The 20,139-nt window shown below is 42.5% G+C and overlaps 2 protein-coding genes across 4 annotated transcripts in view; both read right to left on the minus strand.

The window, feature by feature from the left end:
- sh2b3 (SH2B adaptor protein 3) overlaps nucleotides 1–13,134 on the minus strand; it is a 69,766-nt gene extending 56,632 nt beyond the window's left edge. The window contains exon 1 of one of the 3 annotated variants that reach the window (XM_070964638.1): nucleotides 12,824–13,134. The gene's annotated coding sequence lies outside the window, so the exon portion shown is untranslated. Of the gene's footprint in view, nucleotides 1–12,819 lie in introns of all 3 variants that reach the window. The other 2 variants (XM_070964639.1, XM_070964640.1) reach the window with 2 other exon arrangements.
- A 1,840-nt stretch (nucleotides 13,135–14,974) lies between these two features.
- Nucleotides 14,975–19,656, minus strand: pheta1 (PH domain containing endocytic trafficking adaptor 1). The gene is made up of 3 exons (XM_070964575.1): nucleotides 19,537–19,656; nucleotides 18,883–18,997; nucleotides 14,975–17,989 (listed from the first exon to the last, which is right to left on the minus strand). Exon 3 carries the CDS (start codon nucleotides 17,940–17,942, stop codon nucleotides 17,040–17,042), a length of 903 nt encoding a protein of 300 aa, XP_070820676.1. The 5' UTR covers nucleotides 17,943–17,989; nucleotides 18,883–18,997; nucleotides 19,537–19,656; the 3' UTR covers nucleotides 14,975–17,039.
- Between the last annotated feature and the right edge of the window lie 483 nt (nucleotides 19,657–20,139).

Consider the following 20,139-nt stretch of genomic DNA (forward strand, 5'->3'; position numbering starts at 1 on the left):
TTTCAAAAAGTGCAATCTTGTAGCTCAGAATAGAATACTGTTCTGAATGCATTCTTTTTTTAAACACATTTTTAAAAAAGCAAATCTTTAGTAATGAAAAAGAAATGATAAGAGTAGCGATAATAGTAGTAGGAGGCCCTTAAAACCACGCTGCTGTCTTGTTGACGGTGTGATATATGGCGTCATCAACCACGTTTTCAGTGGATAGCCCTTATTACCTAGCAGCCACCCATCCAGAGGCGTGTCCCCTGAAAGACTGTAGGACGAAAATCCAAATGCGCTGGCTGATTATGACGACACCTGCCCCTACTGCGCCGCAACACCCATCCTGGCGCACCTCTGTACACCTCAGTTTACCAAAATACCAAGTGCGCCTGCCTGCGCTGCACGAAAATACCACTGCGCGGGGTGTGCAGCCTGCGCCGTGCCGGCGGCGGAGTCGAAAATAGAGCCCAGAGTCTTTATACAATGAGCAATGAGATAACAGAGAGCACCGATGCTAAAATGCTCCCTCTCTTCATTCTGCAAAAAGCATGTACGTAGGGTTAGGGTAAGCATTATCTGTAGCCAATCAGATGGCTCCTTCTGTTTCAGGGCAGAGTTGAGTGTGGATTTGAGTGTATCATTTATGTAATCATGTAGCGTTACATCCATCCACGGTGTTAAATATACCCACAGGTCCACCTCAACATCGAGTCTGGTAGCTGCTCTCCACAGGTAAGTGTTAAGTCATGCATCACTAAATATGTTAATGTTTACATTAAACCAAATCTACACTTAACCCTGCCCTGAAACAGAAGGAGCCATCTGATTGGCTACAGATCATTCCCTGTTGAAAACCCACACAATTCTGGTTAAGTTCACACACAGTTTGCATATAAATGTAACATCCAAATATGTTTTGATGAAATTTGAAAATATTTTTTAATACTTAGTTGTGGATTTCTACTACATTTATTGAACACTCGAAATATTTGTATGTGCATCAGAGATACATTGTTAACCTTATTTTTTGTCTGCGTGCTGATCTGACTCCATAAACAAATCCCATGAAACCCCACACGAACAATGAATTGACCAGACTACTGCAGTACAGTATTGCCTGTTCTCCAAAATCTTAAAAACACATCAATGAGCTGCACTGTTCACATCGGTCACATGTTCCTTCATCACCATGAACCTGGGCACTGCAGTTTATTTGGTGTCCACCCCACATACATGCACTTCATTCTGACATAAATTCCTGCAGATAAATGTCAAAAGCTGTAAATTCGGACAAAAAAGAAAAACATGAATAATCCTATCTATAATGATTGATGCATGTGAATATGCGCCAGTGTCACATGCTCATTGACATACTGCGCACATAACAGCACCGCTACTGACAAAACTTCTAGTGGAAACACTGATGAACATTGTGTCACATTTGAAGATCAGAGCCCATCATCATTACCTGTGCTTGCCGTTGGACATACTTCATGTACTCCGATACACATTTGTTGTACCGCCTGTTCAGGCGTTGTATCCTGGCCCTTATCCTTGTGCACTGTCCACTCTGTCTGCAGGTTAAACAAAACAATTGATTTAACATCTGTATACCTAGAAATGCATATTTTTTAAACTTATAATGAAAATGTCTATAATTTGATGGGTGACCAGCTGCTCTACAGTTTACCTGGTTATATTTCAGTCAACTGTTTCTCAGACCTCTCATGGAGGACCCCTCATCCTACATATTTTATATATCTCCCTGCTCCAACACAGCTGTACAGCTTAAATAAATGGTCAGCTTCAGGAGTTTATGATATGTGATTTTGGTAATCACTGTGTTGGAGCTATCAATAAAACCTAATCATGTTTACAGCTTCTGGAGAAAATTTCTGAGGGAAAATCACTTCCTATGTTCTCCTTTACAGCCAGGCCACACTATATACCTGAGCGCATGTGTGTGGCTGAACCGGTTGCTATTTATTTCGGCATCCATGCTAACAGCCACAGAGCCTGTTTGAGCGGCTCATTTAAAGATTCGGGGTCTCACCTACTTTTCCTGCGACACACACAGTTCACAGCAGAAACACATAGTGAAAATGATATGTTCATAGTCATACTGACATCATACCAGCAACATTAACACTTTCACTACAATTTCAGTGCCCATTTCTTTAAAATATGTCACAGACCTGAAAACCAATCCTTTCATTTGTTAACAAGGCTTTTCTTAAATGGCGTTTATCAAAGGCAAACAGAAGAAAAGTGAGACTATACTTTATATTTGACGTTACATGAATGAAACTGTAAAAATATAAACTAGGCAGTAAGGGTGGTTATTAAAGACCATACAAGTGATAAACGTTACCAGTTCTTTTATAGGTACTTTTTAGCGGTTTGGTGTAATTAATTATCAGGCTGCAGCCTCACTTCCTCCACACACACACACCCTCCATCTCTCCTCACTATAAACTGCGCACCTGCAGGCCCTGAATCAGCGCTCTCATTGCGCTGTCCCACCGCTCCGAGTCCGACACAGACGCCCCCCTCCCGATAAAAGGAGTAAGGAAGAAGCAGCTCTTCTAGCACTAATAATTCTAATAATAATAATCATAATAAAAACAATATAACTGTTTCTTACAATCAGACAGTTTTTGCACGGTCAATAAAATTTAAAGCTGGCTCGGTTTGTCTGTCTGTTTCACTGCGCTCTCCCTCACGTCCAAAACGGCTTTATTAAGATTAAAAAAATTTATCTGCTGTTCTAAAACCACAACTTAGCAGATGCTTGATTAGACCTGTACTTAAATGAAGATTTTTTTCTTATAAATGACTCAACACTGGAAGCTACCGACACGTGTCGCAGGTGAAAAATGCTAATTGTTAACATTAATTACACATTCCTCTTTCCTCTCCTCAGCCCGCACCCCGTAATATTACAGTAACACATAAGGCCAGCCAAGTAAAAGTAAGAAACAATACGGCAGTCCATTAACGGAAAAATGCTAAAATACCAGCTCTGCATTGTACAGTTAGCTAACAGTATCGTCCAGCGCTATCCGCTGACAAGCTAGGTCGCGTTAGCATTAGCAATCCATGCTAATATAAAAATCAGTGAGCTTTAGCTGCAAACACATTAGCCACAGTGCTTAGCCTAATTAATAATTACTGAAACTTAATTTTATGTATGGTTACTTGCCTCGTTTTCATTTTGATTCGACGTCAATCAATGTTTTTCACTTTCCACGATGATCGTCTCTCCTGCTTTTGTCGCTCTCTCTGCTGCCACCGTCGCTCTGTCCGCTCCGCGTTCTGACTGTCTCCGCTGCTTGCTCGCATGCTCCTAACCACACCCTTGATCACGTTGGGTGGGGGATGGGCATAGGCAAAATGGGGACCGCAAATGTCAGGAAAAGTGTGTTTCCCCCTCACCTCTTTGGTTCAATGGAAATGTTATTGCATTACTTAACTGGTGTTCCACCAAATATTTGTGTGTCCAATAGTAAAATATTTTAATATTCTAAATTAACATTGCAAACTTGTGATGAAATGTGCTTAAGTTTACATGTCTGTTCAAATATGAGAATTGTATAATTAAAGTTGTAGTTATTACTACTAGGTAAGTACTAGTAGTTAAAAGATAATTCCAGTACTTTTAAACCTAGGCCCTATTTTTACATATTTTGGGTTTGAAATGACCAGCAGATACAAAATGTTTTGGAATTGGTCCAGTAGATCGCCTCAGCCACCAGCCTCCATTTGTCTAGTCTACTTGAAGGACAGCGGATACTTGTATATTTCTTACCAGAAGGCAGCAGGGTGAACAGGCTGTGGCAGGTGTGGTCATTTAATATCCTCTGGGCTCCGCGCAGGCACATACTCTCACCAATATCACTGATGCTTGGTAGATGGCTACCGATGATTTTCTCAGCTATTTTAATTACCCCCTTCAGAGTCCTCCTGTCCTGGGCTGTGCACAATACATATGAATTTGTGATGTTTCCAGTCAGAATGCTTTCTATTGCTTATCTGTAAAAGCTGACAAGAACTTTTGCAGGCATTTACTTTTTTAAGTTTCCTCAATCTGTGCTCTCAAAACAGTCCTGCGCATTTAGGAAAAACAGTTCTGAGGGTTTCTGGTTAAAATCTGTAGCCTCAGTTTGTATACATGTTGGCACACTGTTAACTGCAGTCCTAGTTTGTAGTCTACAGTGTATTATCAGCACACTGCTGACTGTTGCAGCCTCAGTTTATATGTCAGCACAATGCTAACTGTTGTCCCAGTTTGTACAGTAATATCAGCACACTGGTTAACCTCTGTAGTCTCAGTTTTTATAAATGTCAGCACACTTTTGTAGTCTCAGTGTGTAGCCTACCGTATAATATCAGCACACTGGCTAACTGTTGTAGCCTCAATTTGTATAAATTACAGTCAACTTTAAATTAGATTCAACTTTATTGTCATCATCAGAGGGCAACACAGAGACAACAAAATGCAGTTCCTGTGCTTGCTGGTGTGGGAACAGAGGCTCTTGAACCTCCTACCAGATGGTAGGGGGGCAAACAGTCCATGGCCGGGGTGGGAGCTATCACTGCTGATGCTGGGTGCTCTCATTGTAAGAACAATGAGAGGTGATCAGACTGTCCCGGGTGGGGAAGGGGTGTGGCTTTGTTAGCCTCAGGTGAATGTTTGTATAGACATGGTCCAGGGTTTTGTCTCCTCTGGTGGAGCAGGAGACATTCTGGTGAAATTTGGGGAGAACAGTCTTCAGGTTTGAATGGTTGAAGTTTCCAGCAACAATAAAGGCTCCATCAGGGTGTGCAGTTTGTTGCATGTGGATAGTAGCATACAGTTCTTTCATTGCTAGTTTAGCATTAGCATCTGGGGGTATATAAGCTGCAGTTATCACAGTGAACTCTCTAGGGAGATAAAATGGCCTACATTTGATCATCAGATATTCCAGATTAGCAAAACAGTGGCTTCCAGTGATAACAGAGTCTGTACACTAGTGTTTCTCAATTCCGGTCCTCGGGCCCCACTGCCCTGCATGTTTTAGATTTTTCCTGCTCCACCACACCTGATTCAAATGATCAGCTCGTCATCAAGCTCTGCAGCGACCTGATAACGAGCCACTCAGCTCGTATGATCAGCTCGTCATCAAGCTCTGCAGTGGCCTGATAACGAGCCACTCATTTGAATCAGGTGTGTTGGAGCAGGAAACATCTAAAACATGCAGGGCAGGGGGGCCTGAGGACCGGAATTGAGAAACACTGCTGTACCCAAAGTTTTGTTCTCGTGAATACAGAGTTCTTCGCCCCTGGTCTTGTCAGAATACTCTGCCATTCTGTCCACTCTGAAGACGCAGCAGTCGTGCAGTTCTATCACGTTGTCTGGGATGCTGGTGTTTAGCCACATTTCACTGTAGTCTCAGTTTGTTTAAATGTGAGCACTGCTAACTGTATTCTCATTTTGTAGCCTACAACATAATATCAGCACACTGGCTAACCTCTGTAGCCTCAGTATAAATATCAGCACACTGGCTAACTTCTGTAGCCTCAGTTTGCTTCTGTCAGCACACTTCTGTAGTCTCAATTTGTAGCCTACAATATAATATCAGCACACTGGCTAATGGTTGTAGCCTCAGTTTGAAAGCCACCACTCTGCTAACTGGATTATCATTATGTCAGCACACTGCTAACTGTAGTCTCAGTTTGTAGCCTACAGTATAATATCAGCACACTGGCTAACTGTTGTAGCCTCAATTTGAATGCCACCACTCTGCTAACTGGATTCTCATTATGTCAGCACACTGCCTTACTGTTGTAGCCTCAATTTGTTTGAATGTCAGCACACTGCTAACTGTAATCTCAGTTTGTAGCCTACAGTATAATATCAGCACACTGGCTAACTGTTGTAGCCTCAGTTTGCTTTTGTCAGCACACTTCTGTAGTCTCAATTTGTAGCCTACAGTATGATATCAGCACACTGGTTAACTGTTGTAACCTCAGTTTGTATAAATGTCAGCACTGCTAACTGTAGTCTCAGTTTGTAAATGTTAGCACACTGGCTAACCTCTGTAGCCTCAACCAAAATGTCAGAACACTGGCTAATGTCTGTAGCCTCAGTTTGTGTATGTCAGCTACTGTACCTGTACCTACTGTACCTGTAATCTCAGTTTGTAGCCTACAGTATAATATCAGCACTCTGGCTGACTTCTGTAGCCTCAGCATAAATGTCACCACACTCCGCCTTCAACCCATCCTTGGTCAGTCCTTCCTCTGCGGCAGAGGAGTGGTGGGCTGCCAGCTGACTGGCGCCCGGGGATTAGTTCCTCTGTCATGACCACTGGTCAGATGGTGATCTTCTTGCATGTTTTTAGTGGGAGTATTTTTATGGAGCATACCCCAGGTGAGCACGGGGAGAACAAGCAAACTCCACACAGAAAGGCCCTTTTTACTTGAGCAGCAGGCACTGAAGGCATAGTGGAGGACACGCCACCAGCGCCCACAGCGGGAATCAAACCGGAACCTTCTAGCTGAGGCGACAGTGTTTCCACCGTGCCACCTGGAGTCTCAGTTTGTAGACTACAGTATACCATCAATACACCGGCTAACTTCTGTAGCCTCAGTTTGGTTATGTCAGCACACTGCTAACTGTAGTCTCAGTTTGTAGCCTACAGTATAATATCAGCACACTGGCTAACTGTTGTAGCCTCAATTTGAATGCCACCACTCTGCTAACTGGATTCTCATTATGTCAGCACACTGCCTTACTGTTGTAGCCTCAATTTGTTTGAATGTCAGCACACTGCTAACTGTAATCTCAGTTTGTAGCCAACAGTATAATATCAGCACACTGGCTATCTGTTGTAGCCTCAGTATGTATAAATGTCAGCGCTGATAACTGTAGTCTCAGTTTGTAAATGTTAGCACACTGGCTAACCTCTGTAGCCTCAACCAAAATGTCAGAACACTGGCTGATGTCTGTAGCCTCAGTTTGTGTATGTCAGCTACTGTACCTGTACCTACTGTACCTGTAATCTCAGTTTGTAGCCTACAGTATAATATCAGCACTCTGGCTAACTTCTGTAACCTCAGCATAAATGTCACCACACTCCGCCTTCAACCCATCCTTGGTCAGTCCTTCCTCTGCGGCAGAGGAGTGGTGGGCTGCCAGCTGACTGGCGCCCGGGGATTAGTTCCTCTGTCATGACCACTGGTCAGATGGTGATCTTCTTGCATGTTTTTAGTGGGAGTATTTTTATGGAGCATACCCCAGGTGAGCACGGGGAGAACAAGCAAACTCCACACAGAAAGGCCCTTTTTACTTGAGCAGCAGGCACTGAAGGCATAGTGGAGGACACGCCACCAGCGCCCACAGCGGGAATCAAACCGGAACCTTCTAGCTGAGGCGACAGTGTTTCCACCGTGCCACCTGGAGTCTCAGTTTGTAGACTACAGTATACCATCAATACACCGGCTAACTTCTGTAGCCTCAGTTTGGTTATGTCAGCACACTGCTAACTGTAGTCTCAGTTTGTAGCCTACAGTATAATATCAGCACACTGGCTAACTGTTGTAGCCTCAATTTGAATGCCACCACTCTGCTAACTGGATTCTCATTATGTCAGCACACTGCCTTACTGTTGTAGCCTCAATTTGTTTGAATGTCAGCACACTGCTAACTGTAATCTCAGTTTGTAGCCAACAGTATAATATCAGCACACTGGCTATCTGTTGTAGCCTCAGTATGTATAAATGTCAGCGCTGATAACTGTAGTCTTAGTTTGTAAATGTTAGCACACTGGCTAACCTCTGTAGCCTCAACCAAAATGTCAGAACACTGGCTGATGTCTGTAGCCTCAGTTTGTGTATGTCAGCTACTGTACCTGTACCTACTGTACCTGTAATCTCAGTTTGTAGCCTACAGTATAATATCAGCACTCTGGCTAACTTCTGTAGCCTCAGCATAAATGTCACCACACTCCGCCTTCAACCCATCCTTGGTCAGTCCTTCCTCTGCGGCAGAGGAGTGGTGGGCTGCCAGCTGACTGGCGCCCGGGGATTAGTTCCTCTGTCATGACCACTGGTCAGATGGTGATCTTCTTGCATGTTTTTAGTGGGAGTATTTTTATGGAGCATACCCCAGGTGAGCACGGGGAGAACAAGCGAACTCCACACAGAAAGGACCTTTTTACTTTAGCAGCAGGCACTGAAGGCATAGTGGAGGACACGCCACCAGCGCCCACAGCGGGAATCAAACCGGAACCTTCTAGCTGTGAGGCGACAGTGTTTCCACCGTGCCACCTGGAGTCTCAGTTTGTAGACTGTATATATATATATATATATATATATATATATATATATATATATATATATATATATATATATATATATATATATATATATATATATATATATGTATGTATGTATATATGTATATATGTATATGTGTGTGTGTATATATATATATATATAAACCAGTAAAATTAATAGTGTATCAATTATAACAAAATCAAAAACTAAAAACAAATCGAATCAATAAGACCTTTATTTACAAATTATTTATTATTCATGTTTATACTTATAGTTATTCATTTATAGAATTTTGTCAACTTCAGGCCAACAAAAATGTCATAATCAGGTTTTACCAAAGAATACAACCATTTTGAAAGGAAGTTTAATGATTAAATTGGTTCCCTCATTGATTTTAGGAAAACTAATTTAATAATATAAAAGTTCAATCACATTAAAGTGCACAGACTGTAATACTTCTCAAAAAATATGACGTTTTATGATATACACACTTACACACTTTGTCAGGAAAATGGCCCCACCAGTACAAATTCACACACTGCAATACCACCTATGACCACTGGGGCACACACGAAGTAGTGAAAGCCAACCCCGTGGGGTCCATTTTTTTTTTTCAAGAAAACCACACCAGGCATATCAGCAGGCTGTTTCCTATTGATTGCAATGCTTGTGCCCGTGGGGACCAGGACTTGGTCCCCACGGGAAAAATTGGTCCCCACGGCGTGAGTCATTTGTCAGGTCATGGATCCCACCAGGATAGAAAAACACACACACACACACACACACACACACACACACACACACACACACACACACACACACACACACAAAAAAATCCATTAACATATTGCTACTGCAGAGCCTACAAGCACACACATTTTCAGCGACGTCCTCATGCTGCTGAAGCTAAATCGGGCCTATAATCAACATTCTTCTAACAACAAGAACAGGGGCGCATCGGGGTAAACACACGCAAATACACACACAGTCTCTAATTATTGCTGCTTTGGAAAAAAAGACACAGGCACGCAAGTCTGTCCCCCCGAAATGCTTGCACAAACACGTGCACACACATGCAAGAACGTAACTCCACTGTATGCTGTGTCTGTGTGTGTGTGTGTGTGTGTGTGTGTGTGTGTGTGTCTGTGTGTGTCTGTGTGTCTGTGGTGAGAAAATACAGTTGAGTCTGAGATTTTTAGGCTTAGCTGTTTGGGTGGCCAAGAGCTCTGTAAGTCTCTCTCACACACACACACACACACACACACACACACACACACACACACACACACACACACACACACACACACACACACACACACACACACACACACACACACACACACACACACAAAGGTTTCTACTGACACTAGAAAAGAGCTTTCTTTTTCTCCCATTTTCTGCCGTAATTTGTGTCTTCCGTCTTTCTCCATCGCTCATCTTTTGCAAATTCCTGCTCTCGTCTGTCTGCAAATCAATCTCTCATGGTCCCCCCCCCCCAAAAAAAAAAAACCCTGAGGGAAACAGACCAGTAACATCTCAGTTTAAGACAGGGAACCATGACATTGTCTGATCCACGGCTGATAACCGAGGCTGCAGAGTCCACCACCACCACATTCACACACGCATGTGCATCAATGGTGCATTATGCTTCAAAGATGTTCCACTAATCGAAGGAGCTACAGTCTTTTCTTTCAAGGAAAGACGTCTCCGACAGCTACAGAGACAATATTGTGTTGTGGTGCATAAAATCCCCAACCAAGTAATCTTGTCAGGTTGGAGAAAATCCTATTATATCTATGCTGAACAAGTGTCATCCCCGTCTCGAGGGAAAGTCCAAGATTTTCCAGTGCTGAAAATGTAAAGCAGAATATCATAACTTATGATATTCAGATGGGCATCAGCCCTGGAAAGCAGAAATGATTTTTAGCAGTATTGTGTGGCTGCGTGTTTAGGTTTTGCTGTATTCATGGTAGGCTGTGTGCGGGGCCCCCTACACATTCACACAGGCAGAAACCACACTGAGCAAAAGGAGTGAGGACAGCACCAAAGTTCAGAAAGTCTGCAGCGAAGTAAACACTTTTCTGAAATTCATTAAAAACACCAGCAGACTGTACGGGCCAATTAGGGATCTGCATCAACACACAACCTTTAAATTGCAGTCTGGGGTCGACACAGTTAAACCTGTCTGCTACGGAAAATATTATGTACGCTTTAGCTGGCGTTACTTCCCCACCCTAGAGGCATGTTTTTCTGTCTTTTGTGCTTCAATGGCTCAAGGTGTTACAACTGTCACGTCTTAATGACTGAATCAACAAAGAATGCCAACACCCGCCTGTTGCTGGGATTGCTGCACAAGGTAAATATGTGCCCAAATGAGTTTTCTTACATTATATACAATTTAAAGATGGCCTGGTAATATGACACAGCTGGCAAGCTGATAATAATTTGTAAGGGTGAGCGATATGATTTATTTACAATACAATGCAATGAGACAAATGTGTCAATCAATGAAGATTTCACCACACTGTTGATACTGTGGCAGCTATTCCTCTACGATGTCTGGGTGTATTAAGACAGTTGTGGGTAATGCTGCAAAACAATGTGCCCATCTGCTTGATGACAATATAAGACTTTGATTTGTACAGCATTTAAGTTGCTGAATTAACTACAAAACAGGCATTACTGACTGATTCTTTCATTTCAGTTTGCTCCAAATTCCCAAAAGCTATCCCGAGGAACAGCACATGTATACATGTGCACATTAACATGTCAGTCAGCCAGCTAAGGTTAGATTTATCATATTTAAGCTGGTTAGCTCATAAATTGACAAAGTGCTGGCTCTCTTCAATTGCAGCCTGTTGTATTATTGTGATGGGAAGTGGCTGGTAGATGGAGGAGGCCCTCCCAAGTATATTTTTAAAATTTGGGAGTCACTGTATGGATATTGTTATATAAAGGTGGTGGAGGAAGTACTCAAATCCCTTAGATAGTAAGTTACAAGTGAAAGTCCTGCATTCAAAATGTCACTGCAGTAAATTAATGTACTTCAAGCATCAAAGTCAAAGTAGTCATAATGCAGAACAGCCCATCTCAGAGTGTACCATTATTATGTGAGCATGCGTGTGTGTTTATCACATAATTTGATTATGAGTATTGATGCGTTTATGTGTAAGCAGCATTTAATGTTGCAGCTGGTCGAAGTGGAGCTCATCTTTAATTTAAATACTGGTGGATCGTCAGGATCTATAACAATGCATCATATTTTATATTTGTTGACCACATGTTTGGTATGTAAAATCTTAATCTGCAAAACAACTAGAAATTAAACTATCAAATAGACATTGTGGAGTAAAAAGTGGAAGTTTCCCCTGTAGCAGCATATGAGTACAAAGCGCAATAAACTGGAAATAAAAACAGTGCGGTACTTGAATAAAACATATTAAGGATTTTAAGAGTTTAATGTTCAACGACTGTTTTGGTAGAAACATTTGGGAACCACCGCAACTACACACCTGCTGCCTTTCTGAGCAAACAGACAGAGAGAGACACCTTTTACTTTGAAGGAATATGCTCCTGTACACAAACCTGTATTTACACACACACACACACACACACACACACACACACACACACACACACACACACACACACACACACACACACACACACACACGAGATATGAATAGAAGTAGATCCCCCTCCAAAACACACACACACACACACACACACACACACACACACACACACACAAATTACTGTTTTGATTTAGTGCTACACAACAGTGGATTGTGAAACCAAGTGGGTGCTCCCCACTTGTTCCTGTTCTCCATCCAGCAGTCATGTGGGGTGACCACTGACCCCAGCACGCGCACACTCATGTTCGTGCAACACACAATAACGTCTGCCATAAACACCAACAACGTTCATGTTCACGTTTCGAGAACACACTTAGGACCGTGTTGGGTGCTCATGGGTGAAATTACAGTCGAGGGTCTTTTCTGGCTCCATGTTTGGCCCATTAACACGCATTACTACATAAGTCACAACAGGTTTCATATTACGCCATCACCATGGCGACCTCCATTGATAGACTTGCGCCAAATAATGTCACGGAAATTCACACAGAGTAAAGCTTAGTGACAAAAAGCACGTGTTATGTGCATCCTCAGTGCCAAATGTCCTCGCTGGTGTGACGCCAGGAAAGACAGACAGGACAATCCTGACAGGACGCTACTTTTAACAGAAAACTTCACTTTTTGAGCAAAAACATTAGCGCCAGCTCCACCAGCCGCGAGCCAGCGGGAGGCAGAGCCCTTTAAATTTCACGCGAGCACATTTCTTCGACGATTATTAGTGCAGAAAAAATTTACTTTTGGACGGAAGCTATGTCCCCATTACTGCTCCGGTTCGTTATTTTGGGATTATCCCCCCATGTGGTGACGTTTAGAGTTTAGTGATGTTAAAAGCACTTTAAGGCTAGAAGGTAATAAAAGCTGACAGGAGCTCACAACATACTCACGTTCTCCGTTATCTCGGATGGGCACCCACCGCAGCACGACGACTAACCAACAAGTTGGACTTCGCATAACGGAAATGTGTCGAGAAGCATCTAAAGTAACTCAAAACGACGTCGGCGTGGTGCAACAGAAAGTGGACATCAGAGGAGAAGCTGCGAGCCGAAAAGCCCGTCGCTTTCTCTCTCATCGTGAGTGCACGCGATGGTTCCTCCGCGAAGAAGAAAAAAAAAAACGAGGAAAGAAAACTTTCAGCCACGAACTTCACACGGAAAAAAGTGGCGACTCCTCATTTCCGCTGTCAAAAAAATGTGCCGCGGTCCAGCTTGTCAAGTCGGAGGAAACTTACAACGTGGCTTCCGACTCTGTCTTTTCAAAATAAGGGACACAAGGCCTGTTCGCGCCAGGAGAGACGACTCACCAAGACCGGACTAACCTACTAGGGGGCCTCTGGCCACCAACGGCTTGTGCACCGTCACCTAACTGCGGATCAACATCATCCACACATAACCATGTGCTAGCAAGTAACACTGTGAATCACTGTGGGTGACGCAATTACTCTACATTCATCTAGCATTAAAAAAGTCAAATATCCATAATGTCACTGAGAGATTATTGATTTTACAGAACATTTCTAAGTGCAGTATTTTACTTGGAAAAGGCAAATATTACTTTTTTGTTAATGCCTTGTGGCCTGAGAGGTTCAGCAACGGCAAATGTGCTTCCTTGGAAGTTGTAAAATTCATTGCATATATTTTTGTTTGATTTGATAGGCATGTATTTGCTTCAGTAACCTAATGTGTGTCTAATCAAATAAATTATCTGGAAAGTAATTCAATGTTATGTAAACCAAAATATACAGAGGGCTGTCTTTGGTCGAAGGAAACTGCAAGCTTATTTAGCCCAGTTTTCTTAATACACATAGTAATGATAAGTGTATGCAAAACAAGGAATATGTCCTTGATCTTGCATATTTACACTCAGTTGCCAGGTTTTTGGGCCTGCCTCTGATTTTATTCACCCCATTTATACCAGTGTGGGTTGGCTAGATAACAGAAACATCTCTCTGTGCAATGTAGTTCAACATCACCACACATCCTCTAAAATGATCTTACAATTGAACACATCATAACCTTCATTAGATTTGCTATGAGTCTCACTGCATCAGTTATGGCTAAATGAACCGAATAAACTAAAGTGAGTGTGTATAAGCACAGTGTATAATGCTCTGTCACCTTTTTTTTTCTATTTTTGATTAATTGGTCAATACTGAAACATTTACTTTTATGTTGAAATTCCAGACAGGAAGTATTTTCTCTGTTCTCTGAAGGTGGTGCTATCAGCAGGTCACTGGTCATGTATGGTATGTGCAAGATGCAGAAACTGTCCAGACTCCATCAAGAGGTATTTTCAGATACTGTACATTTACTTTGCAATCTGTGGATGTCTGTCACTGCTGTAACAGCTGTTTCTGTGGTGCCACATCCTACATTTTTCTTATGATAGAGCAAAAACTCCTGCCAATAACCCCTTACGCTGATGGAGGACAAATGCAGATTAAAAAGGTCATTTTCTATCTTGTGACATGACACTGTCCGCTGCCATTGCAACTCAATGCACTTTACAAGCCGGTAGTGCAAGGAGATGACATAAAGCAACACATTTATCTTCTATATTTCTGACTTTTAAATAGGTGAAAACAAGGGTTTAGCTTACTACATAGGAGGAACGGGGAAAATTAAAGCACAAATAGCCTATCTTGGTTGACATTAGAAATTTTTTTTTTTCTGTTCTGGAGACTCAAAGTCCTGCTGGTTTTTGTCACCGGAGGATAAATTACATTTGCCTGTCCATCCAGGTGCAAAGTACTGATTTCTCAAAAGGGTTTGAGACTAGTTTAAAGTTGCTGCATAGTGACACCTGGTGAGCGAGAGGCTGAATAGCACCAAGGATGTGTGAGAGGTTACACAGGCCAGCTGAGGTCATGCATGAATGTAGAAGACCAGTCATTATGGTACTCATCTCCAAAATAAAAATAAATATATATAGGGGAAATGACGGATGCCTGAACCTGCCACACTAAAGACTAAAAATGTCCTGCTGCAACTTTATTGTCATGAAAACTAAACTCCATGTGAAGGACTCAGAAAAAATAACTGTTCAAAACATATTAACACTGTTTATTGAGTGGGTTAGAGCAAATGCTTTGTTAACAAACATCTTTTCAGAGTACCATATCAGGACAATCAGTTATTTAAAACAATAATCATTGTGTACTATGATTTTGAAAAAATTGAACAACAATCATGGAAGACAGTCAACAAAAAGAAAGATTATTGTGCATTTAGACTGCATTCTTTATTTGGCACTGCTGAATAAAGACAGATACCATTATTATTTATATGGTTAATTTGACACACGGACAGTTTGTAAAGGAAAAAAAAACTGACTATTGTCATCTGTAATTACAGTAATGCTCTTTTGGAGTTAATAAAATTGGCACTACAATGATCATTTTAGATAAAATGTGTCAAAAGCGTGCTGCCTCAATACTGCTGTTTTGAAAAAAACACAGTCCACGCTGTACCACCCCTTCCCACATTGTTTCTGTACAAACCAAGCGTATAATGGTAATGATAGCACTGCGCACTGATGCTGACTGAAGGAATTGAGCCATTGTCAAAAAGTGATTGCACCCAGATGAGCCTTGGCAAGAAAGAAAGAAAGAAAGAAAGAAAGAAAGAAAGAAAGAACACAGCCACAGAGTCAAATCTCCCATCGCTGTAGTCCTACGGTAATGATTGCAAGAGCAATAATGGAGTTAAAACGATAACATAAGGCACATATAAAAGAAATGTGATTGGATGAGCAATCATTTTAAAAAGCCCATATTGCAGACTGCTGGTGTTAATTTCCAACATGGAATAGTAAATATTTATAAACAAACCAAGAGGTTAGGTGTTCACACAGACTACAGGCCTCTTTGAGTTACACTCATTCAGTAACATTCAGGTTAATCAGCTGTAACAAACTAATTAAGAAGATCTCATATGAAATTATCAGACAATTGCAATGACAAATCCTGCAAGTTCAAGGATAAACAAGCTCCTTTTATGAAACACAAGAGTCAAAAGAGAACTAAGTGACAAGCATTCTTATGACACAGAATCATCTGGCCGCTGGCTAACAAGGGCTAAAAATACCAGTGTGTGGCTCAGAGCGAGACATCCAGCTCCCACTACGGTCCCCAGTGACTGTCGAGAGGATGCTCTGACCTTAGCAGCCACAAGGCCTCTAGGGTGAGATGCTCCCCGGTGGAAGTATGGAGAATCTGAACTATTTTTCCTCAGCACCACTTCTTTTCCCAAGAGTATCCTCATATCTCTACACGTCAACATATTAAATTGATCTTAGAGTTTAAGTGGCTTGAAGTTGCAGGAAACTGGAGCAGTGAACTGTCGCTGTGGCCGTGCTGTTAGATTATAAAAATACCATCAACTGTACAAATGGCGTCCCTCTTGATCATTCAAATTTTTTTGTGCAGTGTCTTTAGATCGTCATTTATGTGGCCTTCTTTATTTCATTTGCATATAACAGAGACAACCCTACCATTTCCCCTCCATTAGAAAACAACTTATCTGTGGTTATTTGTTGTTTTTTGGTATTTTGCATGCTTAGTACAGTAGTTTGTATGTATACGTATGGAAAAACATGATCAAAGTTTGATCAAGGTTCCTACAGCTTTAAAGATAACAGACCCGAAAACAATTGTACAAGTATATCCGGTAGCTACCATTGGCAATATAATTGAACAGCGTCTTTTTTTAAAATTTTATCTACAAGGTCAAACTCTTTGCATATTGTTAGAAAAACGTGATTTTCAGAAATGATTACCATTTTAAATACTGTATTCTTGACATTTTCAAATGCCCTTGGCAAATGACACTTGCAAAACTGTGGGAAAGAGCATATTTTGGGTTGTAAAATATCTGGAATTGTACAATGGATAGTACTATGCAGCAGATTGATTCCCCTGTGCCAGACAAGATCTGGAATCAATCTCATTTTTTCATGTCTTTTTTGATTGGTGATAAGACTGCAATTCGCAAATGAGTCTCAGTTTTCTCGCCCTTCTGCTGGGTTCAGAACGGCGTTACATTGCAGAATGTCAAGGAAGGAATGATAAAACTGTGGAAAAAGAGATGATGCACCTCCATTAGTTTACTGGCTCTGCAGCCACTGCACTCTCAGCTCCTCCACCTCTCTGCCGTACCAGTCGTGGAGTTTGGAGAAGCAGCCGGTGCCAGGAGACACGGGGCTTTCCAGGGATGCTCCTCTTCTCCTGGGCGGCACTGGAGGAGCCCTCACCCCATCAGCCCCATAACCAATCACAATACTGTTCCCAGAGTCTGCACAGCCTTCCCAGGCCACGCAGGAAGACGCCGCCTCAACAAAGCCATTAGCCAAGGCAACTGATGGTTTACTCCATGCGACTCCGTTCTCCTTGGAACACTCAGAGATGAGCTGCACCTCATCCTGGAGGCTCCTCTGAGCAGAAGAGGGGACCGACATGGGTGTGGCACTTGATGATGATGATGATAAGGAAGATAAAGATGATGAGGAAGAGGATGCTCCAGACCGGCACCGTGCCACCTGGTTACGCCTGGAGGACTTGGGCCTGCCCTGCAGCCCTCCAGCTCCACCCCCGACACAGCCACCTCCTGCAGCTTCCTGGATCTCCTCCAACTGCCTCTCCAGCTCCTTCACCACCAGCCTCATGTAGTCAAAGCTGGCTCTTGACAACGCTTTCACCCAAGACTCCATGGCTGCTTGGTTCTCAGCAGCCATCTTGTACACCCGTGCTTTGGCACAGTCAAACTTGATGGCGAAGGCGAACTCCTCGGCTGATTCGCACAGCTCCACAGTGCACCCTTCAAGGACGATGACACCGATGGGCTCTCGGCTATCGCGCTCCTCAAAGTAGAAGAGCATGTTACCCTTCAGGACAAACCAGCGCCGATGATAAGCCGTGTTGCGCTCACCCTTCTTGAACAGGAAGCCTGTCTTGTCTGGTGGTGAGTCACAGGTGGCGTAGTGTGCCACGCTGCGTTCATTCAGCTTCATCTTCTGCCCTCCTCCTTTTCCTCAGTAGATTATTTACCTAAAGAACACTGTAAAGACAGAGGTCATCCCCAAGGTTAAATAGATTAGTCTATATACAAGGCTGCCACAAGAGTCTTCAGTCCTTCCAGTGAGTCATTGCACCAGCAGATCTTGCTTCTTAGTTCCTCTCTCTGCTTTAAGCTGTGCTAATTAGTGTTTTACTGCAAGAAAAGCCCACAGACCCGTTGCTATCAGTGCTACAAGTCTGTATACTTTCAGTTTGTTGACATAGTAATGTAGTAAAAATAAGGATGTGAGATGTGTTATCGTTCAGTAGGCACATGGTCTGTTTGCTCTTCTCCTGTTAAAAAGGGATTCAGGTCAGGTCAGGTACACAGAAACAAGACTGATTCATTGTTGTACTCTCAGGCACTTCAGAGGGTCCAGGCTTCAGCCTACATTCTCTTGTCTCCGCTCCTCTGATCCATCCTGCCAGTCCTCATGGCACGGCAAACACTTCTTACAACACTTCACCTGCCACTGTACAAGTGTGCAGACATAACCTCGGACATTGATTTACCAAAGTAAAACTATAGGGTAAAAAACTGTATAAATGCTGCCTGGACTTGGTCCACTGTAAATGTAGGCCAACTTAAAAAGCTAAGTTATACAACAGGGAGAAATTGTTGGGTTATACGCTGCGTAATCACATGTTCAGCTGTAAACCAGGGCTCAGACCTCGCCTCTGTGTAAACAACGACTAATCCAATCTGCTGAGAAGGAAGCACGGAAGTTAAAGAAGTTAAAGTAGGGCTCCACCTATCACATCATCTAGCAATTTGGCTGTGTTGTAACTTGTACACTTTGATGTTGTTTTGGCTGAAAACACAAGTGATATTTGAAGTCTGTTTGGACAAAATGCTGCCAATAAACTACACACTGAGGATATGTTTTTACTTACGTGTGCATCTCACATCCGGCTGACATCCGCCACTGTCCTCTCATCACCCCTGGAGCTAAGGACCAAACATGTCTCCCATCGTCTTTAGACCCTTTTCTGTCTCTCCAAATGAAGGCTGGAAAAGACAAAAGTTTAACTTGTTTTCACTCCACAACTGCCAGTTACACCCAGCTAATTGTAGTCTTGGTGTTTTTTGTTGTTTTTTTTTAGTGACTGCTCAGGGAGAGGTCGACATCCAGCTGGTTTCAGACACGACTGGCTAACATGTTACACATAAACTGTTTTTTCCACCACTGCCAGCTAATCGTGTCTGGACGAAATGATTCACTCTCCAGTCGTACTGGCTGGTTGGTCACAAGCTTTTGACACATCAGCACTTTGCGAGAATTCATCTCGGGCTGCGGTAGCAGGCTAGTTTCCATAACAGAGGGACAGAAGCACGAATGAACGCCGCCTGAAAGCGAGCGTCTCTGTGCCAACTAGCTTAACGCATGAAGCCACTTTGGTGAATACAAATGGGCATACAGCGTCAGCATTTTCAGCTCACCCAACGGCTGAGCACGAGCTAGCGACTACGCGACCGTTTTATCAGTGAATTGCAGTCCCACTTTATGACAGGGAGATATTAACATGATAAGTGTTAGGCTTTATTACCTGCAGATAACGACGCCACCTCCTGTCAGGCAGATAATCTTGCCGTTGTTTGTTTTCTTTCCTTTATCCCTCTTCCTTCGTTCTTTTTTCCTCCTGTTCTTCCTGGTCACGTGACAGACTGGGAGAGCGCTTGTTGGCTTGCACGCGGCCAGCTTGACAGAGCGGAGCCTTATTTCCAATTTTCCAGCCTCCCCGATTTTTTTCATCAGGGATGAGCGATATATTAAAACATGCGCACCCCGTCTTTACCCTTGGAAAGGTGGAATTTAGTACAGCTGCTCACACCTGCATGGATGGATCATGTGTGCTTCCTGTGACAAAGCCCATAGGTACTGACTAGAATATAGTTTATCAACAATTGATTAGACTATTATAGATATTGTGAAAATCAGTCTGCCTCTGATTTTTGATTTTTCAGCAATTATCCCTTGATCTTTATTGCTTTATGCGCCATACTTTTAACTTGAACTAAATCTTGAACCTTGAGCTAAACAGCTAATTGACTCATCCGTTGGCCTAGAATTTGTAAAGTAGTTAATTCAAAATAAGATTAGTTTATTACTAATACCTTCATTTTATTACAAGGTTCATGCTACTTTTGCA

This window comes from Chaetodon trifascialis, chromosome 6 (assembly GCF_039877785.1).
Source record: "Chaetodon trifascialis isolate fChaTrf1 chromosome 6, fChaTrf1.hap1, whole genome shotgun sequence".
Taxonomy (NCBI): domain Eukaryota; kingdom Metazoa; phylum Chordata; class Actinopteri; order Chaetodontiformes; family Chaetodontidae; genus Chaetodon; species Chaetodon trifascialis.

Bases quoted from the DNA above. Each gene is read 5' to 3' on its own strand.
- pheta1 (XM_070964575.1), bottom strand. From the start codon at position 17,942: ATGAAGCTGAATGAACGCAGCGTGGCACACTACGCCACCTGTGACTCA.